The 23,510-nt window shown below is 38.7% G+C and overlaps 1 protein-coding gene across 2 annotated transcripts in view; it reads right to left on the reverse strand.

The window, feature by feature from the left end:
* NCEH1 (neutral cholesterol ester hydrolase 1) overlaps positions 1-23,510 on the reverse strand; it is a 54,775-nt gene that overhangs the window by 24,034 nt on the left and 7,231 nt on the right. Inside the window, exon 1 of one of the 2 annotated variants that reach the window (XM_064492844.1) lies at positions 17,933-18,228. The exons of the other annotated variant lie outside the window; for it this stretch is intronic. Within the exon in view, the coding sequence (XP_064348914.1) occupies positions 17,933-17,935 (3 nt within the window). The 5' untranslated portion in view covers positions 17,936-18,228. Of the gene's footprint in view, positions 1-17,932; positions 18,229-23,510 lie in introns of those variants that run through there. 2 annotated transcript variants of the gene reach the window in all.

Here is a 23,510-nt window from a genome sequence, read left to right on the forward strand (position 1 = left end):
ACATTTCCAACCATCTCCAGGATATAGTTTAGAAACTCTTCAAAATTAACCTGTTCTACAGTCCCTTCTCCACTCCTGACTCAGCAACTCACTCCATTAAATTCTCAATTAATGATCTAACCATAAGCCTAGTTCCCAAGAGAAACCTTAATACTTTCTCCAGTTCCTTCCTTCTCTCACATGATAGCCGATCAATCAATTCATGTCAATTCCACCTGCCAACATTTTCTGAATCTAGTTCTACCCCCAGCCTCCACTCTGACTCCCACTGCTGCCCTGATTAGATGCTCATTATTTCCTGTATTTGCCTACTAACTTAAATGCTAGATAGCACTTTCTATCTCTATAACCTGCTGCATACTGTTGCCAGAGTTCCTATCCTAAAAGACTGATCACAATACCTGGCTGCTTAAAAACGTCTATTGATTTCGTTTCTTACAGAAAAAAAAATCTGAACTTGGCACTCCAGTCTAGTCCCACTCTACATTCCAACCCCATTTCCCCTTGTACTTTCCAGTTCTCTAGTCAAGCATAGCCAAGCATAACTTGCATAACTTAATTTTTTTGAACATAAATTTTATGAACATAAATGCTCATAATGTTACCTCTTTTTATTTGCTTAGGTCTTCACAGCACTTCAGTCTGTCACATAATGAAGTCTCAATACCTTAGCTTAGCTCTGGTAACTCACAAAGTAAATCTCACATTAGCTCAGAGCCAGGCTGAATTACCAGCTGCACCACATTCTTAAACTGAGAGCTATAAAAGGACTTCAGGGTAGTGGAGCCCTTTAAGTGATATAAACCCCATCTTTAAGGCTTCCTGAGTAGAAAAGGTTGTAAAAAAATCACTTTGTATTATCCTTCCCTGAGATTCTTTGAGCAAGGGCAGAAAGGCTTAAGGAAATATATTAGAGAGGCAAAAGCACAAACCTTGGACAGAGACCAAGGCCAAGTCCTGGCTCTATCATTTATGAGCTACATGACCTGGGCAAGCTTCCCAAGTTGTCTGAGCCCCAGTTTCCCAGATAAAGAAGTAAAAAAGCGTGCACGTGAGGAGTAAATCCACATTATCCTATTGTTTTCTCCTCTCTCCAGAGCCCCAGAATTGGCAGAATTCTTGCTCAGGCCTTTGGCAGATCCCCATCTGGTTAAGGACGCTTTCTGTAGTTGTCCTTTCTCCCTCACTTCCTTTAGTCAGCATTATTTTTATAAATAAACCTTTTGTCCCACACTCTGAGAATAGTCATGGACAAAAAGAGTCCTGTATAGGGCACTCTCTGCGTATAGCAAAGCACTGGAGGGGGTTATTAAGCCAGCCTGGGAGGCACAGATATAATCATGTAGCAGTAAGGTTCTCTGATGAGACTGCTCTACTACAATTTCATATTTGTTTAGTGCTCTAAGATCATTACAAGCTATAAAGCAAACCTGAAGAGAACCTCGCCACCACTCACTAATAAAGTAAATTAGAAGAAAGAAAGAGCTCAGGAGGGATCTGACACCCTAACCCTTTCACTCTAAAGCCTTCAGTTTGTTCTCTCACTGCAATTCAACCAAGAGGAGCACAAAAAGGAGAAGCTTGTCTCTTTCCAGTTCCTAAACTTTTGTGTTTATTTTTCACTGTCATACAGAAGACAGTTTCTATATTGCCAATATATTTGCTTAGCTCCAAAAGCCTCTTATATTCAAGGGGGATAACAGCTCACACATACTGACATTTGCTCTCCACCAGTCACTGTTCTTAGTGTGGGGTCTCAGACCATAGTGGTCAAGTGAATCGCCAAAGGTCACACAGGCTGGAAGGGGTGGAATGGATCTGAACCCACACTGGCTCCAGAACCCTCAACCATCATCTTCTAGTGCCATTCACTAGTCAATTTATTTTCAAACCTACTTCGTAAAACTGGAAGATTTTTACATCTGGAATGACCCTTTAGTCTCCCATATTACACAAAGGGAAACTGAGGCTCAGAATGGCTATGTGACTCTCCCAGGATCAGCAGCTCTAGCTCTGGGTTGAGGAGGGACCCCCATCCACCCTTTTCCTCCAGCTCTTCCTCACTGGCACATTTCTCTCTCAGCCTTCCCTGGTAACACCTCTCTCAGTCCTCTCCTGTCTCATTCTCCTTTGTTTCCATCAGTACGCACATGACAGGTGAAATGAGACTTAAAAAAATCCGAGTTCTTTTTTACTCACATCTCTGTCACATATAAAAGCAATAACTAGACTGTGAGCTCCTTGGGACAAAGTCTGTGGCTTGGAGATCAAAAATTTTTTCCAGTATCCCATGTACAGCTGGTCATAAACAAACGTCCCTCACGACGCTAGTCAAGCTGCAATAAGCCTCCCGTATTGCCAGGACAAGCAGCATTTGTTTTCATCTGAGTGTTTCAAACAGCAGCTGACTAAAGGCAGCACAAAAGAATTAAACTTCTAAACAAAACCTCCTAACACCCTTGTGCTGTATGGCAGGTCCGAGCCTGCTCACTCACGCCCTCTGCCTGACTTCACAAGCGTGTTACACAGGATGCTCCAGAAGTTGGGTTAATCTGCCTTATGTCAAAAGCAGGAAGCAGCAAATTAGACATGACCTTTGAAACATTGTTTATTAAATGGCATATAAACCCGAAAGATAAAAGGCAAGTGATTTTTTTTATAGACATCTTCATATGTCTGAAGAGCCAGATTGAGGTGATGATTACAATAAATTAAAACCCCTTTGTGTACATTCAGAATGTGATTATAATAAATACATACAATAGAAAATACATAATAAATTGTAACATTCATATTAATTATTCTCCTAGAATGCTTTACAGTTTATGACCATTTGAACTTTCACTTGTTTGAATTTCACAACCTGTGAAAAAGGAAGAGTGGGTATTATACTCAATTTTTGCTCTTGTGAGGCTTAGACAAGTTAAAGGTCTTGCCCAGAATCATAAGGCTCCAAGTGATAAAGTGAGTACTGGAACCCAAAAGCCCAACTGACTGCCTCATCACTCTGAATGTTATTACTCAGAGCTCAGAAGAAAATCAATAACCAAGCCATTATTTAAAGCTGAGCTTTTCCCATCACACAGGTTTTGAACACTTAGGAGTGAAAAAGGCTTAAATCAGGGTGGAGAGGGTAAGTAAGTCACAAAATGTATCCCAAACTCTCCCAGCTGCATAGTCTCTCTGTCAGCAGATCTGCTAGACTGGGTAGCAGGACCAGTTTGCCCCCGTAAACAGGGCCAAAGAAAATTGGCATCAGTTCAAAAGCCAGTGGCTTTACAGCAGTTAAATTCCTTCAGCCAGCAGTTTCAAGTTAATGCAGTTCAGTCACTCCTTGGCCTGAGGCATCAGGAGACAGGCTGGCCCACCAGGCTCAAGAAGGAAAGCATAAGACTGGGCTGTTGCGATAGAATCTGGAGTCCCTAATGATGGAGGTCTTCCTTTTACCCCAGGAGAGGCTTCTCAATTTAAGATTCAGGATATTGAAATACTTTACTCCTCATGAATGTTTAATCATGATCCACAATGGCAAAAATCTAATGTGTTGAATTCATAACATATTAAGTCTAAGTCAAAATACCTGTACAATAGGTGAGATAACTATACAGTGGTCCTTCAGCACCCATGAGGGACTGGTTCCAGCACCTATCCTGCAACATATACCAAAATCCGTGGATGCTCAGGCACCTTATATAAAGTGGCGTAGTGTGGTAGGCCCTCTGCATCTAGGGGTTCAGCATGGAAAATCGACCCAGGTGAGGAAGGGCAGTAACCAAGGGCCAACTGATACACTGCCATCGTAAGGTGAATTTATAGGTTAGATATCCCATCACAAGGAAGATGGCCCATATCTATGATATGACTTTGAGTCTCTCTTTATGATACTTTTTAATGACATCTATTCCTCTTCTCCATCCCCTCTCCCTTTCAATCCCAGGGACAAAACCTAGGGAAACAAAAGTCTGGTTCCACCGACAGATATAGATTCCAAATGAAGAAATAAGAGGAGTTTGGCAAACCAATAGGCTAGTAAATTATTTGGTTTAAAGATTCACCTGCCTTTAAGAGAAAGTCATTGAGAACCAGTTTTTTTTAGCTCTTACCTCTACTATCACCATTACACAATCTGTCCATTCTAATGTTACTCAAAGGGTGTTCCACAGACTACCAGCTCTTGAGTATAAATTCTTGTGCCCTAACTCTACCTACTGAATTAAAATCTCTGGGAGTAGGACCCAGGAATTTCTCCAAGTGGTTCTTTTGCACGTAAGAGTTGAGAAAACACTGGCCTTGTCAATTCAAAGTGTGAAACAGTCTCTTATTAGGCAGTTTTTGTTGTGACTGATTTTATTTGCAACAGTAATGGGTGAAGTCCTGAGATAGTGCTGCTAAGGGCAGGGCTTGCAATGACAAGCCACAGTAGAATGTTTGAGTGACCACTGCTGGCCTCAGCCCCCTTCTTGGCACAGAACTGAACTCTTTATACTCTGTGTGTCACGCTCTGTGTCAAAATGTGGCTCAAACTCTATTTCCACACTTCTCCTTTCTGGGTGTGAGGTTTGGTTTGTATCATCTCCTCGGTCAACTCTTTCAGGGTAGGAACCCATTTGGAGACATCTGCGTATCGGAGCAGCTAATGCACAGAGGTGAATGAATGTGGAGAGGGTGTTAAGTCTGCCTCAAAGCTGCCTGGACAGAGGAGGCTCATTTTGTGCAGGAGCTCCGGTCACAGGCCTGCCCTCTCCCACTTCCTCCAGCCTCTCCCCAGGGTGGCCTACTTTCCTTCCCTGCAGCTGGGCCTCCGCAGGAGCCATCCCTCACCTTTGCCACCCCTCCAACACCACAGACTCAGGCAACAAGGGACCCTTGGAGCCAGGCCAGGCGGCAGCGGAAGAGGTGGTGGTGGAGCGCCCAGTGCACAGTGGAGACTGAGGGTGCACGAGTCACTTGGCAGAGGAGTCCCAGTCCCTGGAAGAGAATGTACCAAAGCCTAAAAAATGGCTCTTGTGAGAGCCTGACTTGCTCTGTGAAAAACGGAGTCCTTGCCCTCAAAAAGCTGCAGAAGCAACGAGTCAGAAAGAAGCAAAATTTGAAGGGATTTCAGTCTTTTGGGAACAAGTATAATGGCATCTACAAGGCCTTAATTGCCAAGGTCCATGAGCGCACAGGCGAGGTGGAGAGAGACGCAAAGAACTTAGAGACTGAGAACTTGTGGACAAAGAGGTGGGAAAAGGAGGAGGAAGAGGACAACGATGAGGTGTATCTAATGGTCAGGATGCCCAGTCTGAAGTGTCTGATGATGTAGAGAAATAAGAAGGGGCAGAGGCTGAAGAGGAGGAAGAAAACTAAGGGGAAAAACAAAAAACAAAAAACAAAACCTAAACATTTTAAAACATTGGTAGACTTTAAAAAGACCAGATTTTTCATTAAAATACAATGTGAACCTGTTTTGACATTCCTAAAATATATGAAATAGAAGCAGTCAGATCCTGGCCAGCCCCTTAGGTTTAAATTTGACTTTCATTTGAACACAGTAACTATACCCAAAGGTGTAGAAGAAGAGTTACACTTGAGATCACTTTTTCATGATCTCTTCTGGAAGGATTAGAAATTGAGGCTTATAAAGATTGTCAAGTAGGTATAAAGATTTTCATTTTGAAACCCATTCGTCATAATAGCACACTACACAGGAAACACCAAGCCAAAACTGAACGTTTTCGATGCCTAATTCCTCAACCCCTTCATCCCTGAATTTCCTAGTGCAGAAAAAGCAGAATCCAAGAAAAATTGTTATCTTTTGTAATCATGAGATCATCAGCTGTACAATTTGGAAGAGAGTGATAGATGCAAAGAAGTCTGTGTTGGATGGAGATCAGGATATTACTGTTAATGAGGCCAGGAAAACCACCAATCCAAGTGTGTGCCCACACCCCCAGCTCAGAAGTAGCCAAGATTTAAGTTTGCTTGCATTAGCTGTGCCTTCATTATTTTGCTGTGTAAATATAGAATGGTGGGTAGTCAAATTTTTGCTCAAGGATAGACACAGCAGCTAAGGATTTTCAAGAAGAACGCATTTCACATGAGATGTTTAGCTTTTTTGTGGGTTTTGAATTATGCGTGACTCAGCAATTTACTAAAAAAAAAAAAGGTAATTTTTTTACCACTGTGGTATTAAGAAAACAGTATTATCAAACATTTTCCTCCTCTCTTACCGTGTACTGGATAAATAAGGTGACTAAGCAATTTTCTTTCCATTAATGCTTCACTGAAAGTTACCACTTTATCATTCTTTTATAATATAAAATGCATAGAATCATTAAGTAAAAATGAATTAGGGAGTGCATGTTTGCAGGCAATAGTTCTTTGAAGCTAGACACCCATTATCACAGGCGATAAGGATAACAACAATGCATTTGTCCATGGCTTCTTCTCCAGCACATTACCTGGCATTCAGTATGTGTGCAACAAACACTCGTGGAAAGCATGGGTGTCCACCACCACACTTAGAAATGTATATTTAATCCTTAACAAAGAACTACACTGGTGCTTCCCATATATCTGAAACTATTTACCAAGACATGCATTATCATGTCTCATAATTGTGAAATTACTAAAGCTAATTTTACCTTAGCAAACACCCAAAAAAATCAAATCTAGAAAATGTCACAAGACTACAAACAGACAAAAATTGGAAATGGCTCACTAAAGTGCAATTATCTGGACACTCTACTAACCAAAAAAAAAAAAAAAAAAAATCAGGATGGAAGTTAATCAAGTAAATCAATTCCTCAGAAGAATTAATGGTAACTCAGTTTAGTTCAAATGACTAGTCGGTTTAGCTGGGAAATTAAGCCACACTAATATAAAAAAGCCAACTGAACAGATACCATCTAGTCTATGTGCAATTCTGCAGAGAAACCCCAGTAGCTGGACCTCATAGTTTCATAGAGTACCATTAAAGACCCATCCCTGTGGTGCTTAGAATGGGCCTCTTGTGACCTAATTCTCTCTAATCTATGTCTCAGCCCTCATTTCTTCATACATCTTTCCTCATCAAATCCCTTTCTGAAGGGCTCAATCCCAACTAACTTAAACTAGATGCCAATAAAGTCATATAATTTTAAAACCTTAAAAGTCTGTGCATATAGACTGTCTTCTCTGAAAGTTAAGGAAACTGATGCCTGGAGAGGTGGGGTGACAAGTTCCAAATCATCCAGTTACCAATGTGTTTAGACTACAATTCAGGTCACAGAGTCCTAGCCCCAGGTTCTTTTACTACGAATCTATGAAAAAAAGTTTCATTTTATCTCAGAATGTTTCTGTGACCCTAAGCTTTCTTTCTCTTTCCCTTCATAGCAAAATTGCTTAACTCTATACTTATTTTGTTGTTTTAATTCCATCCTCCCACTTAACTGTTCCATCTGCCTCCCAGATCCCTTAGCTAGAACATCCATGTTTCAACAACGTTGCTCTAAATCCTTACCATCTGCAATCTTTTCAGAAGTGTTCGATGACCCGATCCCTGAGCTCTCTTTGACACGTCTGGCTTTCCAGGCTTTTGTTGCCTCTTTACATACTTAGAATATGAGCATATTAGATCTGACAAGAAAACTACACAGCAGCTTTTCCCAAACTGATTTCTATGTAACAGCAGTTTGAGGAGATAATTTTGCACAGAGGACAGACAGTGAAAAGTTCTGTGATTAACTAAGCTTGGGATATGGTGCATATCAATTCTTCTCTCAAGAGATTCACAATGCACATCAGGTTTTTAAAGACACTGACAAGTCCCAGTAGTAAACGAGAAATTTATTTAACTCTGCTTAGTCTTTCATCTTTTCACATCTATTAAAATCCCTTAAAACTGATTTGGGAAGACCTTGCCTAGTCCAGCCCTCTTGTTTTACAAATCAAAGCTGAAACCGCATTTGGATGATTTACCAGTGTCTTACTCTATTTTGGGGCCAGAGCCAGAGCTCCAAACCAGCTCTGAATCCCAGGCCAGGGCCTACTCCTTTAAGTGTTATTTCCCCTCTGCTGGATCCAATTCTTTCTGGTCTTCAGTACACTCAATATGCTTTGTCCCAGGATGTTCCCGGGACTACAAATGTTCATGCAGTGTATGACTTTGAAGGGAGGTGAGAAGGGTGGATGCTGGATATTATTTCAGCTTGATCCTACCTCCATTCAACATAAGCCTGCGCTGGGTTTCCTCAGTTATACAACTTCTATGCAACACTACACACTGGGACACGGGCATGCAAAGCCATCCTAAGGATCCTTCTCAGGGGTTCCAGGGAATTAGAAGAACAAGTCCAGAGCAAAATGTCCTGGAGGAGATTTGAGGGTGAGACTCTCCAGATGAGGGCCTTAGTTAGGTGAAAGGATCAGGAGAACATGGGCTGTTTAAAAAATTTGCTAGTACAGTCCAAACTGCCCTTCCTTCCTCTCTAGGCTTCCTTTTTGTTTTCTCCAAGTTTTCCCAGCTGATTCTAGAGAGCTTACCTGGCCAAGAATCAAGGTCTCCTCTCCATTTTACCTTGGAGGAGGGAGGGCTAGGAAGCAGTAACACAAAGAAGGAGTTTTGAGAAAGTGGAAAACATGCTTTGCATAAAGGGAGGTGTGCCAAGTGTTTGCACAAACTGCTTGCTGCCTTTGGTGTGGGTATTTCTAGAACAATTGTGGAGTGAATAGTCAATGATGGGAAGAATTAAAGGATGAATGTCAGATAGTATTCACGGATGAGGGGCAGTCCATACTCTGATAAACAGCTCCTTTATCCAACCAAACTCACAGGCTTACCTACTTACAGTTCCCCAAAATGCTCATTCTTATCAACTTGCTTTTGTTCATATTTTACATTCTTTTCATCTTCCCTCCCCTTCCCCTAGCCTCCCTGCAATGCTATTCTGACTCACCATTCAAAGTACAGCTTTGATCTTAACCCTCTCAAGGTCATTCAGTCCTTCTCTGAGTTTACAGTTCGTTAACTACATTGCCCATCTGAAAATTACCCATGTACTTACCGCCTCCTGACATGTCTAGGTTTATACTCCTGTATTACTTTACTGGCTATGCAATTAAATCTCATTTCCCCAAATAGATTCTGAACCATTCAAGCACAGGAACCATTTGGAACACTTGTGCAAAATGAAAATTGTTCAATAAATATTTGCCAATTACATGAAACATTAAGTGAGTTTTAGCTGTAGAACACAGGTCATAAACTCATGTCTTCAGGGGCCAGAGCAGCTCATGCATATAGGTAAAATAGGTATAATACATCAGGGAGTGGAGAGGCTTGTGGAAAACTGGAAAAACAATGTCCTGAATAAGGAAGAAGCTGTGGTGCTCCCCAGGTGATCGTATGATGTGGAAATTCTGGCCCAGTGTTGTCAGATGATCTGATTTTTCAAAAGAAGCAGGGATACTAGATTGTGTGAGCTATTTCAAATTTCAGGTATTGGCAATGAATTTTTAGATGTTTAATATGCAGTGTGGGCCATAAATAATGTATCTACACATCAATCTCTAGCTCTCAAGCTTGTTCTATGAAAGTTAGATCCTTTTTTTTCAAACAGACAATATGCAAAATTGACAGTATTCTATCCCCAAACCTGGACAATAATAAATAAAGCCAATACATAAAATTAGAAATATATGACTTTTTGGGTTTCGTTTTACATTTTAAATTACCATGATGCACAGAAGTAGTTTAATTAGAGAGCAATGACAATGGATATTGGGATTATGGAGAGTCTAATGGGAGTTACGGGTCCTCCCAAAGACTGCACAGGCTGATGCATTTGTTTCTTTTTAAAAAATTCTTTTCCCTTAAAGATGTCCCATGCTCTTGAATTGGAAGAATTAATATTGTTAAAATGTCCATACTACCCAAAGCAATCTATAGATTTAATGTGAGCCCTATCAAAATACCTAAGACATTTTTCACAGAACTAGAATAATCCTAAAATTGATAATGGAACCACAAAAGATCCAGAATTGCCAAAGCAATGCTGAGGAAAAGAGCAAAACTGGAGGCATAACCCTCCCACACTGCAGACAAAACTACAGAGCTACAGTAATCAGAACAGCATGGTATTGGCATAAAAACAGACATATGGATCAATGGGACAGAATAGAGAGCCCAGAAATAAACTTACACACCAATAGTCAATTAATTCACAACAAAGAAGGCAATAATATACAACGGAGAAAAAGTCTCTTCAGCAAGTGGTGGTGGGAAAGTTGGACACCTACATGTAAATCAACAAAATTAGAATACACCCTCACACCATATATAAAAGTAAACTTAGAATGGTTTAAAGACCTAAATATAAGACATGATACCATAAAACTCCTAGAAGAGAACACAGGTAAAACATTCTCTGACATAAAGTGTAGCAATATTTTCTTAGATTATCTCCCAAGGCAAAAGAAATAAAAGCAAAAATAAGTAAATGGTACCTAATCAAACTTAAAAGCTTTTGGATAGCAAAGGAAACCATAAACAAAATGAAAAGACAACCTACAGACTGGGAGAAAATATTTGCAAATGATGCAAACAACAAGGGCTTAATTTCCAAAATATACAAACAGCTCATACAACTCATTATCAAAAAAACAAATAACCTAACCAAAAAAATGGGCAGAAGACCTAAATAGACATTTCTCCAAAGAAGACATCCAGATGGCCAACAGGAGCACAAAAAGATGTGCAAAAATCACTCTTAGAGAAATGCAAATGAAACCTACAGTGAGGTATCACCTCACACAGGTCAGAATAGCTATCATCAAAAGGTCTACACATAATAAATGCTAGAGAGGGTGTGGAGAAAAGGGAACCCTCTTAAACTGTTGGTGGGAATGTAAATTGATGCAGCCACTATGGGAAACAGTATGGATGTCTTTAACTAAAAAGAGAGTTACCATACCGTCCAGCAACCCCAGTCCTGGGCATATATCCCCAAAAGACACAAACTCTAATTTGAAAAGATACATGGCACTCAATGTTCATAGCAGCACTATTTATAATAGCCAAGACATGGAAAAAACCCATGTGCCCATCAACAGAAGATGTATGTATATATATACATATATACACACACATATATATGTGTATATACACACAATGGAATATTACTCAGCCATAAAAGAGTGAAATGTTGCCTTTACAGCAACATGGATGGACCTAGAAAATATAATACTAAGTGAAGTAAGTCAGACAGGTAAATATTATATGATATCACATATATGGAATCTAAAAAATAATACAAATGAATCATATACAAACTAGAAAGACTCACAAACATAGAAAACAAACTTATGGCTACCAAAGGGGAAGGCGAGGAAGGGAAGGGATAAATTAGGAGTATGAGATTAACAGATACAAACTACTATACATAAAACAGATAAGCAACAAGAATTTACTGTATAACAAAGGGAACTGTATTCAATTTCTTATAATAACCTATAATAGAAAATAATTCAGATTTATATATTTATACATATATATATACACACAAACACACACACATATACACGAATCACTTTGCTGTATACCTGAAACTAACACAATGTTGTAAATCAACCATACTTCAATTTAAAAAAATTATTTTCCCTTAAAAACACACAGATTTTGTTTTCCTTGATTTGCCTATTGTCTTGTTAGAAGCAATTATGATCGTTCTTGGAGATCACAAAAGAAATGGGATAAAGACTAATTTTTATGAGATAATTAACTGGTTAGAGAAAGAAAATAAAAGGAAAATGTGTTAAAGAGACTATAATATGATATGATATGATATATGAATATGAAAGAAGGTCCAACTGATTCTTGAACATTAGTCTTGTAACCTGCTATCTTGCTGAATTCTTTGATTAGTTCTAGTAGTTTTTGTGTGGAGCTTTTAGGGTTTTCTATATATAGTACCATGTCATCGGCATATACTGACACTTTTACCTCTTCTTTTCCTATTTGGATCCCTTTTATTTCTCTCTCTTGCCTGATTGCTGTGGCTAGGACTTCCAAGACTATGTTGAATAGGAGTGGTGATAGTGGGCAGCCTTGTCTTGTCCCAGATTTTAGTGGGAAGCTTTTGAGAGTTTTTCACCGTTGAGTACTGTGCTGGCTGTAGGTCTGTCATATATAGCTTTTATTATGTTGAGATATGTTCCCTCTATACCCACTTCGGTGAGAGTTTTTATCATAAATGGGTGTTGAATTTTATCAAATGCTTTTTCTGCATCTATTGAGATGATCGTGTGGTTTTTGTCCTTTCTCTTGTTGATGTGATGTATTGCATTGATTGATTTGCATATGTTGAACCACCCTTGTGATCCTGGGATGAACCCCACTTGACTGTGATGTATAATCTTTTTTATGTGCTGTTGGATTCTATTTGCTGATATTTTGGTAAGGATTTTTGCATCTATGTTCATCAGTGATATTGGTCTGTAATTCTCTTTTTTGGTTTGGTATCAGGGTGATGGTGGCTTCACAGAATGAATTTGGGAGTATTCCCTCCATTTCAATCTTCTGGAAGAATTTGAGAAGGACTAGTATGAGTTCTTCCTTGTATTTTTCGGAGAATTCCCCGGTGAAGCCGTCCAGTCCTGAGGATTAACGTTCAAAAATCAGTTGCACTTCTTTACACTAACGATGAATCAACAGAAAAAGAAAGTAAAGAAACAATCCCCTTTAAAACAGCACCCACAGTAATAAAATACCTAGGAACCAAGGAAGTGAAAGACTTATACATGGAAAAGTATAAAACATTGATGAAGGAAATTAAAGAAGACTTAAAAAAATGGAAAGATATCCCATGCTCCTGGATTGGAAGAATCAATATTGTTAAAATAGTCACACTGCCCAAGGCAATCTACAGATTGAATGCAACCCCTATCAAATTACCCAGGACATATTTCGCAGAACTAGAACAAATCATAATAAAATTTATATGGAACTATAAAAGACCTAGAATTGCCAAAGCATTACTGAAGAAAAAGAAAGAGGCTGGAGGAATAACTCTCCAAGACTTCAGACAATACTATAGACCTACAGTAATCAAGACAGCATGGTATTGGTACAAAAACAGACATACGCACCAATGGAACAGAACAGAGAGCCCAGAAATGAACCCACAAACTTCTGGTCAACTAATCTTTGACAAAGGAGGCAAGAGTATACAATGGAATAAAGACAGTCTCTTCAGCAAATAGTGTTGGGAAAACTGGACAGCAGCGTGTAAATCAATGAAGTTAGAACACTCCCTTACACCATACACAAAAATAAACTCAGAATGGATCAAGGACTTAAACATAAGACAAGATACAATAAACCTCCTAGAAGAAAATATAGGCAAAACATTATCTGACATACATCTCAAAAATATTCTCCTAGGGCAGTCTACCCATGCAATAGAAATAAAAGCAAGAATAAACAAATGGAACCTAGTTAAACTTACAAGCTTCTGCACAGCAAAGGAAACTGTAAGTAACAAAACGACAACCTACGGAATGGGAGAAAATTTTTGCAAACGATGAAACCAAAAAAGGCTTGATCTCCAGAATATATAAACAGCTCATATGACATAAGAAGAAAAAAACAAACAACCCAATCCAAAAATGGGCAAAAGACCTAAACAAGCAATTCTCTAAGGAAGACATACAAATGATCAATAGGCACATGAAAAAATGCTCAATATCACTAATTATCAGAGAAATGCAAATCAAAACTACAATGAGGTATCACCTCACACCAGTCAGAATGGCTATCATTCAAAAGTCCACAAATGACAACTTTTTGAGAGGCTGTGGTGAAAAGGGAACACTCCTAGACTGCTGGTGGGAATGCAGTTTGGTGCAGCCACTGTGGAAAACAGTATGGAGATTCCTCAAAAGACTAGGAATAGACTTACCATATGACCCAGGAATCTCGCTCTTGTGCATATATCCAGAAGGAACCCTACTTCAAAATGACACCTGCATCCCAATGTCCATAGCAGCACTATTTACAATAGCCAAGACATGGAAACAGTCTAAATGTCCATCAGCAGATGACTGGATAAAGAATATGAGGTATATTTATACAATGGAATACTATTTAGCCATAAAAACTGACAACATAACGCCATTTGCAGCAAAATGGATGTTCCTGGAGAATGTCATTCTAAGTGAAGTAAGCTAGAAAGAGAAAGAAAAATACCATATGAAATCACTCATATGTGGAATCTTAAAAAAAAAAAAGAACATAAATACAAAACAGAAACAGACTCATAGACATAGAATACAAACTTGTGGTTGCCAAGGGGACGGGGTGTGGAAAGAAGCAGACTGGGATTTCAAAATTTGTAGATACTGACAGGCATATACAGAACAGATACACAAGATTATACTGTATAGCACAGGGAAATAAACACAAGATCTTGTAACTCACAGTGAAAAAAATGTGACAATATAGGTATGTTCATGTAGAACTGAAAAATTGTGCTTTACACTGGAATTTGATACATTGTAAAATGACTATAACTCAATAAAAAAATGTTAAAAAAAAAAAGAAGGTCCAAGATGCCTAAATGCTACCTCCTTCCTCAGCCCCCACTCCCACCCCAAGGACACCAGGAAGTGGGCTGTTTATAACCGGGTGTTATAATGACAAGTGCTATCACCAAGACTGTGCTGAAGGTCACTGGCCCTTCTCCTTGAAATTGACAGACGTGTCAAACACTTGGTGGTAACCCATAGGTGCTCAAGCAGGAGTGGAAGCTGACAGTCCTCACACAAACTGAAAAATAAAGTAACTTCCACAGCATGTAAATGTCTTAACCTTTGCAAAGAGGTAGGGGGTTCACATGTGTGTTCCAACTGACTAAAAATATTGACTAAGCTATTTTTCTACAACGACTTTCAGAGACTTTGGGCACTCCTTTGTATATACCCTTAAAGAGGACAAATCCTGTTTCCTTGAAGTTGGATTTGATTCCTGGAAAAGCCATTGTTCCTCTAGATAACAAGGTGTGTGATGAAGCTGGGGACCACATTTTGTTCATAAACAAGATGAGACTATAAAGCAGTGAGGCTGATGTTCGTGTGTATCTCATGCAATGGCTTGGAATGAAATTTCTAAAAAAAAAACTGTTTTAGAAAAGTTCTGAGTACTAGCAACAGCATCATCATTAGGTTAAAGCTTAGAGGAAGACACCTGGAGGAACAGGTACTCTGCTAACAAGCCCCTATTTTTGCCTTTGCAGAGTAGTCTAGCAGATTGGAAGGAACAAGGGATTGAAATAAAAGACCAGGTGGACACCCCTTCTTAGCTGCTTACCAGCTGTATAAGTTTTGCAAAAATGTTTTACCTCTCAAGTATTTTTTTAAATGAAATTTTCTTTAAGTGTAAGAATATACAGTGTGAGAGCAAGAATTACGCTTGTTTACTACTTTTTCCCCAGAACTGATATAAAGTATATATATAATAAGTAGTCATTGAAGGAATGAGCAAATATTTGAATGCCAACTGTTTTCAAAGAAACAAGGTATCCATTTAAGCTATTAAATTAATAAGCTTAGAAAGTCAATTACACTAGTTCATGCTGGAAAGAATATAGCACAATCAGCACTCCCTCATATTGCTATTAATCATACAAATAGGAAAATAACTTGGAAATAAGAAACAGGATCTGCAAAAATATTTATACTCTTTGATCTAGTGGTTCTAATTTGGAGGAATCTCTTAGGGTAAAATCTTGAAAGCAAAAAAGATTATAGACACAAATATATTTTCAGTGTAACATTACCTATAATTGCAAGAAACTAAACAGTCTAAGGTTTCGGCAATAGGGGAATAGTTATGTTAAAAATGGCACCTGCTCTTTGATACATCCATTACAAAGAGAAAGGAATACCATGCAGGAATAATGTGGTATATCCTTCTGGTACAATGACAAGTAAAATAATTTGTGTATAAAATTGTATGTACAATATGACAGCTAACAAAAGACAGACAACATATACACAAAAAGAAGAGATTGAAAGGAAATACAACAAAAAGCAAATGATGACTGTGTTATGGTGAGACTGTAGGTAAATTCTTCTGTTTTCTACGTTTTCTATAGCATCATTATGTACCTGTTATGGTATTTAAAAAATAATTCTGTCCTCTAATTTACTAAAGGAAATATGTTTCTATGGGAAAAGTTTTTTAAGTGGCCGAAATAGCCAGAGATTAAAGAACACATTCCACTTCTGACATCCCCTACAGCCCTAACACACCCTTTACCTATTCATATTCCTACACACCACTTCCCTGTACACACCTTTGCAGGTAAAACTTGTCTGTCTTGCCCATGTAGTGCATACTTTCCTCAAAGATACAGAAGGCTGAACTGCAGGGTTCCATCCATTAATGGAATTTCTCCTATGAGGCTAAATTCCAATTCTTCCTTCAGTGTCCATTTCAAATGTCCACTCCTCTGTGACACCCTGTCCAACTCACTCCTCAGTCAGTCGTCACTCCTGCCTCAATGCTCTCTAGAACTTGGTTCAAGTTTCTATTTTGGTACTTGCTGTATTGACACTATGAGTTTCTAGATCTATCTCCTTCACCTTTGTTCCCCTAGGTCTAGCCTTCTGCCTGGTACATAATGAGTGCTCAGTATAATTGCTGAATGTGCTAATAGTGCTGATTATGTGTTCTTTCATTGTTGCTTCTGAGGTCCCGCCTTCTGAAAAAGCAAGCAGCTTCCCCCTTATCATTTCCTACTTGGGCTCTTCATGAAAAGGAAACAGGAATTCAAGGCAAAAGCTAACACATTTTGCTGATTGGTCCTACTAATGATGCCTTATTTGAGAAGTAGGATGTACAGAGAAAATTCCTGTCCAGTTGTTATCACTAACCCTCTTTATTGTGGAAGCTGTCCAGGAACTCTGAATCACTCATCATCGATCCCCTCAGCAATTATGGGAGTGTTTACTTTGTGCCAGGTACTTTTAGGAGCTGGGTACACAGCAGGGAAGCCGACAGATCTGCTCCCTCCCCTCACAGAGCTTCCAACCCAGCAAGGGAGAAGGATTACTTAAACATATCACCTACAAGTAATTAAAGAAATGATCACCAATAGCAGTGTGTTCTTTGGAGGGGGAAAAAAAAGGGTGGAGTGAGAGAGGAAAATAGGGGTGAGACAGAAATTGGACTGGGTGGTTTAAGTAAGAGCTCTCTAACCAGAGACCCAACGCCTTTGATGAACAGGCAAGAATCTTTTGTCTCAAGTAAGGCACCATAGCTACCAACAACTGCAGTGTTTGTTTCAAACTTTAATCGAGGAAAGACTTTCTGATGCAGCACATCAGGAACACAATAAGAAAAACAAACATTTCTTTAAGTCATTCTAAGACAAAAAGTTACTAAAACCAAACAACAATAGAAAAACATTGTTTTCAATCAAATTATGTATTTGGTCACCAGAATTTAAATACTATTCTATTGGTTTGTAACAGAGAATATTTTTAGTAAGTAGTTTAAAGCTTATTTCACCAAGTAGTACTTATTCTTGAAAAATCATATATTGGTTGTGTGTTTTCACAATCCTCTTAGCTTACTTAAAGTTACCATAATTAAAACAGTGAAATATATCTTAACAAGACTGAGACTAGTTCCACCCATGGCTCAGTTCTATAAAGATCTCCCTCAAACGTTCTATACCTTTCAGAAATGAAATAGAAATAACTCCCTGTATGTGTCATGCTCTCCCACCTCAGGGTTTTGCACCTGCTGTTTTCTCTTCCTGGAATGTCCTTCCTTCCCCATATATGTGATGTGTTTCTTCTCATCCTTTCAGGCTCAGCTCAGCCAGCACTTTCTCTGGGATCCTTTGCCTGAATTCCCCAGATGCACAGAGGCTTCCTCTGCTGGACTCCCATAGCACCCACCACGTACCATGACTGCAGCACTTGGTAGGTTTTGTTGAAGTTGTCTACTTGTTTTTTCCAAACTAGAATGTGAGCACCTCAAGGTCTCTGCAGTGTCTGTCGCCTTCTGGGTGATGGATAAATTGTTGAAAGTATATGGGTACTTTAGAGAATGGATAATGCATTATTTTCCTCTATGAACAGAAAGAGTAAGAGGTGTAACAGAGCATAACATTACATATTAAGCACAATTTCAATAGTTATAAAAAGACCCTAAGTAAATCTGGCTCTCCCATATGCACTAAAACCATAGGAACCAATCTTAAGTGCAACAACTTAAAGGATCACAAGTGTATAGAACTAAAAAATGCTACCAGGCTAAACCTAAAATTGAAAAAAAAAAACAAAAAGGAAGGTGAGGGAGAGAATGGCAGAACCACTGCACCCAAATCAAAGTCTAACTTTTAAAGCAGTTTAAATTCAATGATTTGCCCCCAAATATACTTTTATGGGAATCATGTTACTGTTTTTAAAGTGATTGAAAATCACCTCCAAACAGGTTCCTTCTGTAGTCATAACCAATAACAATGTTCTTCTCTTCATCCAAGATATATTTTCATTTAAATTGAAGAATGGTGCCATCTGGATTGGCCATGTGAGGAAGTAAGACTGAGAAATTATTGGTTTGGGTCAGTAGGGGTTTCTGTGGCCACTAAGACCTGAATCAGGCACACTGTGTGTCCAGTGAAATACTGGCTCACTGTCCTTGACAGAAGTACAGCACATGCATTTAAATGGCACGCTGCTAACTAGAGGATTAATAGGCAGCAATCTGCAAGGAAGCAAGTTTAATACTCATCTGATGTGAACCTCACTGGGAAGCAGACAGGAAAAGCTATTTAGCCTGTAGGAGTACAGGTTTTAAAATATGTTTCCACATTAGATGAACCAACCAACACAAATTTAAAGTGATTTTGGGGAAGGGGAGTTTCTTTACTTTTTCTTTCCCTTTTAAAAAATATTTTAAACATATTATTTACTTCTTTAATATACTAGGTAGTTACATATTTATAACTATCACATATATTTATATATAAATGTATTTAGTAGCTCAGTAATATCCATCAGTAACCTCCCTCTCAGGTTTTTAAATCACAAGTTATAAAGGATATTTTCACTGTTTTCTGTTATAAGTGATAGCTCAGTAGCAACACTGCCAAAATCAAAACATTATTTTTGGCAGACATCCTTGAAATCATTCCAACGAACAGGCTACAGGTTGAGATGCAGGAATGTAAAAGCCACCGTTGCCTGGGAGTATGTTTTGTGGCTTATTCACTGAGGGGTCCACCGGGATGCAGAGCTGATAGGCTCAACTCCATCCTCAGAGTCCCCATTTCTTAGGGGAATTCAACACAGTCGATCACTCCCAACTGGTGGAGCTCTTCATTGGTTTTTGGTTTCTTTGACATTTGTTTCCCCCCTTTATTCTCTGACTGCTCTGTCTCCTTTGCTGGCTCTGCCTTTTCTCCCCAACACTAAAACTCCTCTCTTCTCATTCAACACTGTTTCCTCAGGGGATTTCATGTCTTTAGGGGATTTCAAAGACTAATGGCTGGCCAACAAATTTCTCCATATTTCTTGTATTTTCCTTTATATAATTATTTGCCACACACTTTTGGCATGGGATTATAGCTCCAGGAAGGCCAAGTCCTGTTTGTTTGTGAGTAGCTATAACCCCAGTGCCCAGCACTTAATGATTATTCAATTAAACAATGACAGAGGCCGTGGTGAGTTTCTTTTATTATTGGTGGTCAGCTGAAGACACCTGCCTTTAATAACTTCAGAGATCAAAGTCACCTTTTCCATAGTCATAAGCCAGATCTCTGGGCCCAACACATGGCAATCACTTGAACAAATCCAAAGCCCTTTGTTCAGGAAAGTGTCAATCCTACTTGCAACTGCTTCTTTACTACCTTCATGTTGTGGCAGACAGTGCACCATCAGGACAGAATTCAAGTAAAGTACTTTAATTTATGCAACAAAATGTCATGTCACCAACTGTACCTTAGGTACCTAAAGTCTAAGGAACTCTTTTCAGGTGATGCATATTATTCTAAAATGAATTGATACCTTGGCAGAGTCTGATGAAGATCTCTGATATAAGACAATGATAGTCTAAAAGACATGCAATTTCTTCAGCTTTTAATGCACTAACTTCAAAGCCAGACTGCTTGAATTCAAGTCCCAGCTCTGAGTGTGTGATCTGGGCAAGTTACTTAGGCCCACTGTGCCTCAAATTCTTCATTTATAATATAGAAATAATAGTGCTTACCTCACTGGATTGTTACAAAGACTGAGTTAATATATATGTAGAATGGTCAGACAGTATGAGTTAGCTATGATGATGATGACGATTCATATATCCACTAGACCAACAGCAAACTAAGCCCATGGACTCCAAAATTTTAACTACAGGAAGAGGTTTTTAATTCTTGCTATATACCAAGCACTGTGCTAAGACTTTTTATACACACAATCACATTTAATTAATGTAACAAGCCCTGAGGGAGGCACTGTTGTTATCCTACTTTTATAGATAAGGAAACTAAAGCTTAAAGAGTTTCAGTAACTTGCCCAATTAGTCTCACAAGTACTAAGTGCCAAAGCCAGGATTGAAACCCAGTAGCCATGGCCAATAGCAGTCCAGGTGAAGAAGATCTACACCTGTATAGAAGTCCACAAACCTGTGAGCAGTAGCAGATTGACAAGAATAATGGTGAAAATAAAAAATAAAAAAAACAGCATATTACTTTTGGAATATACTGTAGATAATTGCCAAAAATCAGATTTGGACCAAATATATTTCTTATGTGACAGGTACCGTTCCAAGTGTTTTACATACTAACTAATGTGTGATGATGACGACAAACAATAAAGCTTTGTACACATTATCACATGCAATCTTCACAGAAACTTCATGGGCTAAGGATCATGACCACTTACTAGATCAGGAAACAAACTCATAGGTTAAATGCAGTCTTCAAGGTCACACAGCTAGTAGAGCTCAAGCCTGGATCTGAGCACAGGTCTATGCTCTTAAACACTATGAAAACAGACCCTTAAATTTGGTAAATATACCATCAGTGTCATGAAGTTCAAAATAAAGATCTACAATTAAATACGGGGCTCACTAAATATTCTCTCTTTAAGATTCAAAATACATGTTAGTACGCTAGGAATTCTGAAATGTTTCACAGTTAAAAAAGGAAATCCTGATTAACTCTGTTTAACTCAGCATTTCCCAATCTTATTTAACCATGGAACCCTTTTCAACATGAAACATATACTACAACTCTCCAGGACTAAAATTTGTAAACAGTATATAACACGCTCCTTCCTGCGTGATGGTTTCTTAACGTGGATTACCTGACAGCACAAAAGATTTCAGAATGGAGGGGTTGGAGTGAGAAGAGGAGGAGAGGAGACTGAACAATCATAAAACGAGGCTGTGGAATACTGTTGAAAGGGCTGTGGAGTCCAGCAGACCTGGTTCACAGCCAGCCTTCCAGACCTTCCTGTGTCTGTGAACCAGTTACTCAACCTTGCTGGGCTTCTAGTTCCTTTTTCATTAAATGAGAACATTATCTACTATTTCACAAGATGGCTGTGTTTATTATTCAGTAAATGGATCCATTATTATACAGGTATCTGCCAGTAATCTTATTCTATTAAAAGCAGATCATCTTTTAAAATCAGAATTGGTTTTTCTTGCTAAGAAAATCAAGGAAGTCGGGATTATTGCTGCTCTGGACTTGCTTTTCTCTAACAGGGAAGAACTATGCCATGAAATGGAAGTGATTGAAACTTTGGGACAGAGTGATCCTACCTTAGAACTGATGCATAAACTAGGAATAGTGAAATGATTATGTTGCATTTTAGAAAAGTAGACTTCAGAATGGTCAAAGAAAATATAATTTGAGTCCCTGGGCAGGGACAATATTAGGGAATGGCAGCACAAATGTCAGCCAAATTAATTTCTCATGGGATATTCATCAGTTATCCATTCAGGAGGAAAAGGGAAAGGTAGAATGATACCATATAAACATGGGAATTCACCAGTGATCTTTTAAGGAGATGGCCTGTAATTATAACTATTTACCTAGAAACAGAAACATGATTCTTTACAAACACAAAAACAAGAACAAAGTTTTAAAAATATTATGAGGAAGTTAGAAACCCAGAAAACAGCAAGGCTTGCAAAAAAAAGTTGCAAAGGACAACAAAAAGCCATTTTTGGAAAATTCAGAAAAGAAGCACATGAAAGCATTAGGTCTGCCCTCTAGGGCAAATGGAGTAACACGGAGGACTGAAAGAAAGCGAAACCATGAATTCCTATTTTCTCTATCACGAATGATCTTCAAGCCCTCCCTCTAAAAAATCCTCCAAAACAAAAATCCTAAAATATTAAGAGGGAAATTGTGTCTATAATAGGTGAAAAAGCTTATGATTTGGTGGGAAGCTTGTACATAAAGAAATATCAACATAAGGAAAGAAACAAGGGCCATAAAAGAAAAACAAAGTGCTAGTAGAGTGTAAAGGAGAGAGAAATTAAGGTTGAGGAAAAGGGAGACGTTTCCAAAAGAAATGATTTTTGAGTAGGTGTTGAAAGATGTGTGGGATGTTGGCTAAAGTGAGAAGGCTGGAGGGCATGTGAGGCAGAGGAGACAATAGAAGAAAAGGTGTCAGGATTGTCGTGGGAACACTGTGAGGCTAGATTCAGCAGAGTAGTACCAGGTTGTAGCAGGCCCTAAGTGCTGGCTAAGGAACTTAGTACTTTTACTCTGCCACTATCCTAGGGAACAGAAATTCGGTCTCGGGGTGATGGTGGGGTGGGGGACGGTGTTCACTGGAGGGTTAACAGTCAAATTTGAGCAGAACAGGGAGCACAGAGATCATTCTACAACTTTGAGTTGATTCTCCTGATCAATGCAAGTCAAATAAATGTACGCTAAGCATATATCCAGATTTATCTGGACATTGTTCTGGTTTAAAAGGGTTGTCCTGGCATGATTATTAATAGCAGCCCATATCACTCTCAAAAATGTCATGGTTTGGCTAATAAATTATATGGCTACCTAGGTCTATGTAACCTGGGGACTATCTCTCTGTGCTTAATAGAAATAACAATAAAAAAAAACATGTATTCAAGTAGTTACAAACTATAGAGAGGAGACCTTCCCAATAGGTAGGTCGCTATTGGGTTACAGATGGGCTGTAGGATATTGATAGTTAGGTGTTTTATAGAGGTAAGAACTTAAAACCATTTTTTATAACTATTCAAAATTTATCAGATTTGGCATTCTATTTGAGAACCATTTATATAATTCTCTTTATAAATCTTGTGAATTCGATCACTCAAGCCCTTAGATTCCCCGCTGGTATTTCTTCTAGTTTCCCCTGGCAAACTTTACAAATGTCATCAAGCCTCTGACATGAAAAAAGATTGGGAAACACTAGTGGAGATTAATTTAACAGTGAGAGCTCAAAAGTCAGGATACAGTGTATTCGGGACAAAGTTATCATGAGCACTCTGACATGCACGG

The sequence above is a fragment of the Camelus dromedarius genome, chromosome 2 (genome assembly GCF_036321535.1).
Source record: "Camelus dromedarius isolate mCamDro1 chromosome 2, mCamDro1.pat, whole genome shotgun sequence".
NCBI lineage: Eukaryota > Metazoa > Chordata > Mammalia > Artiodactyla > Camelidae > Camelus > Camelus dromedarius.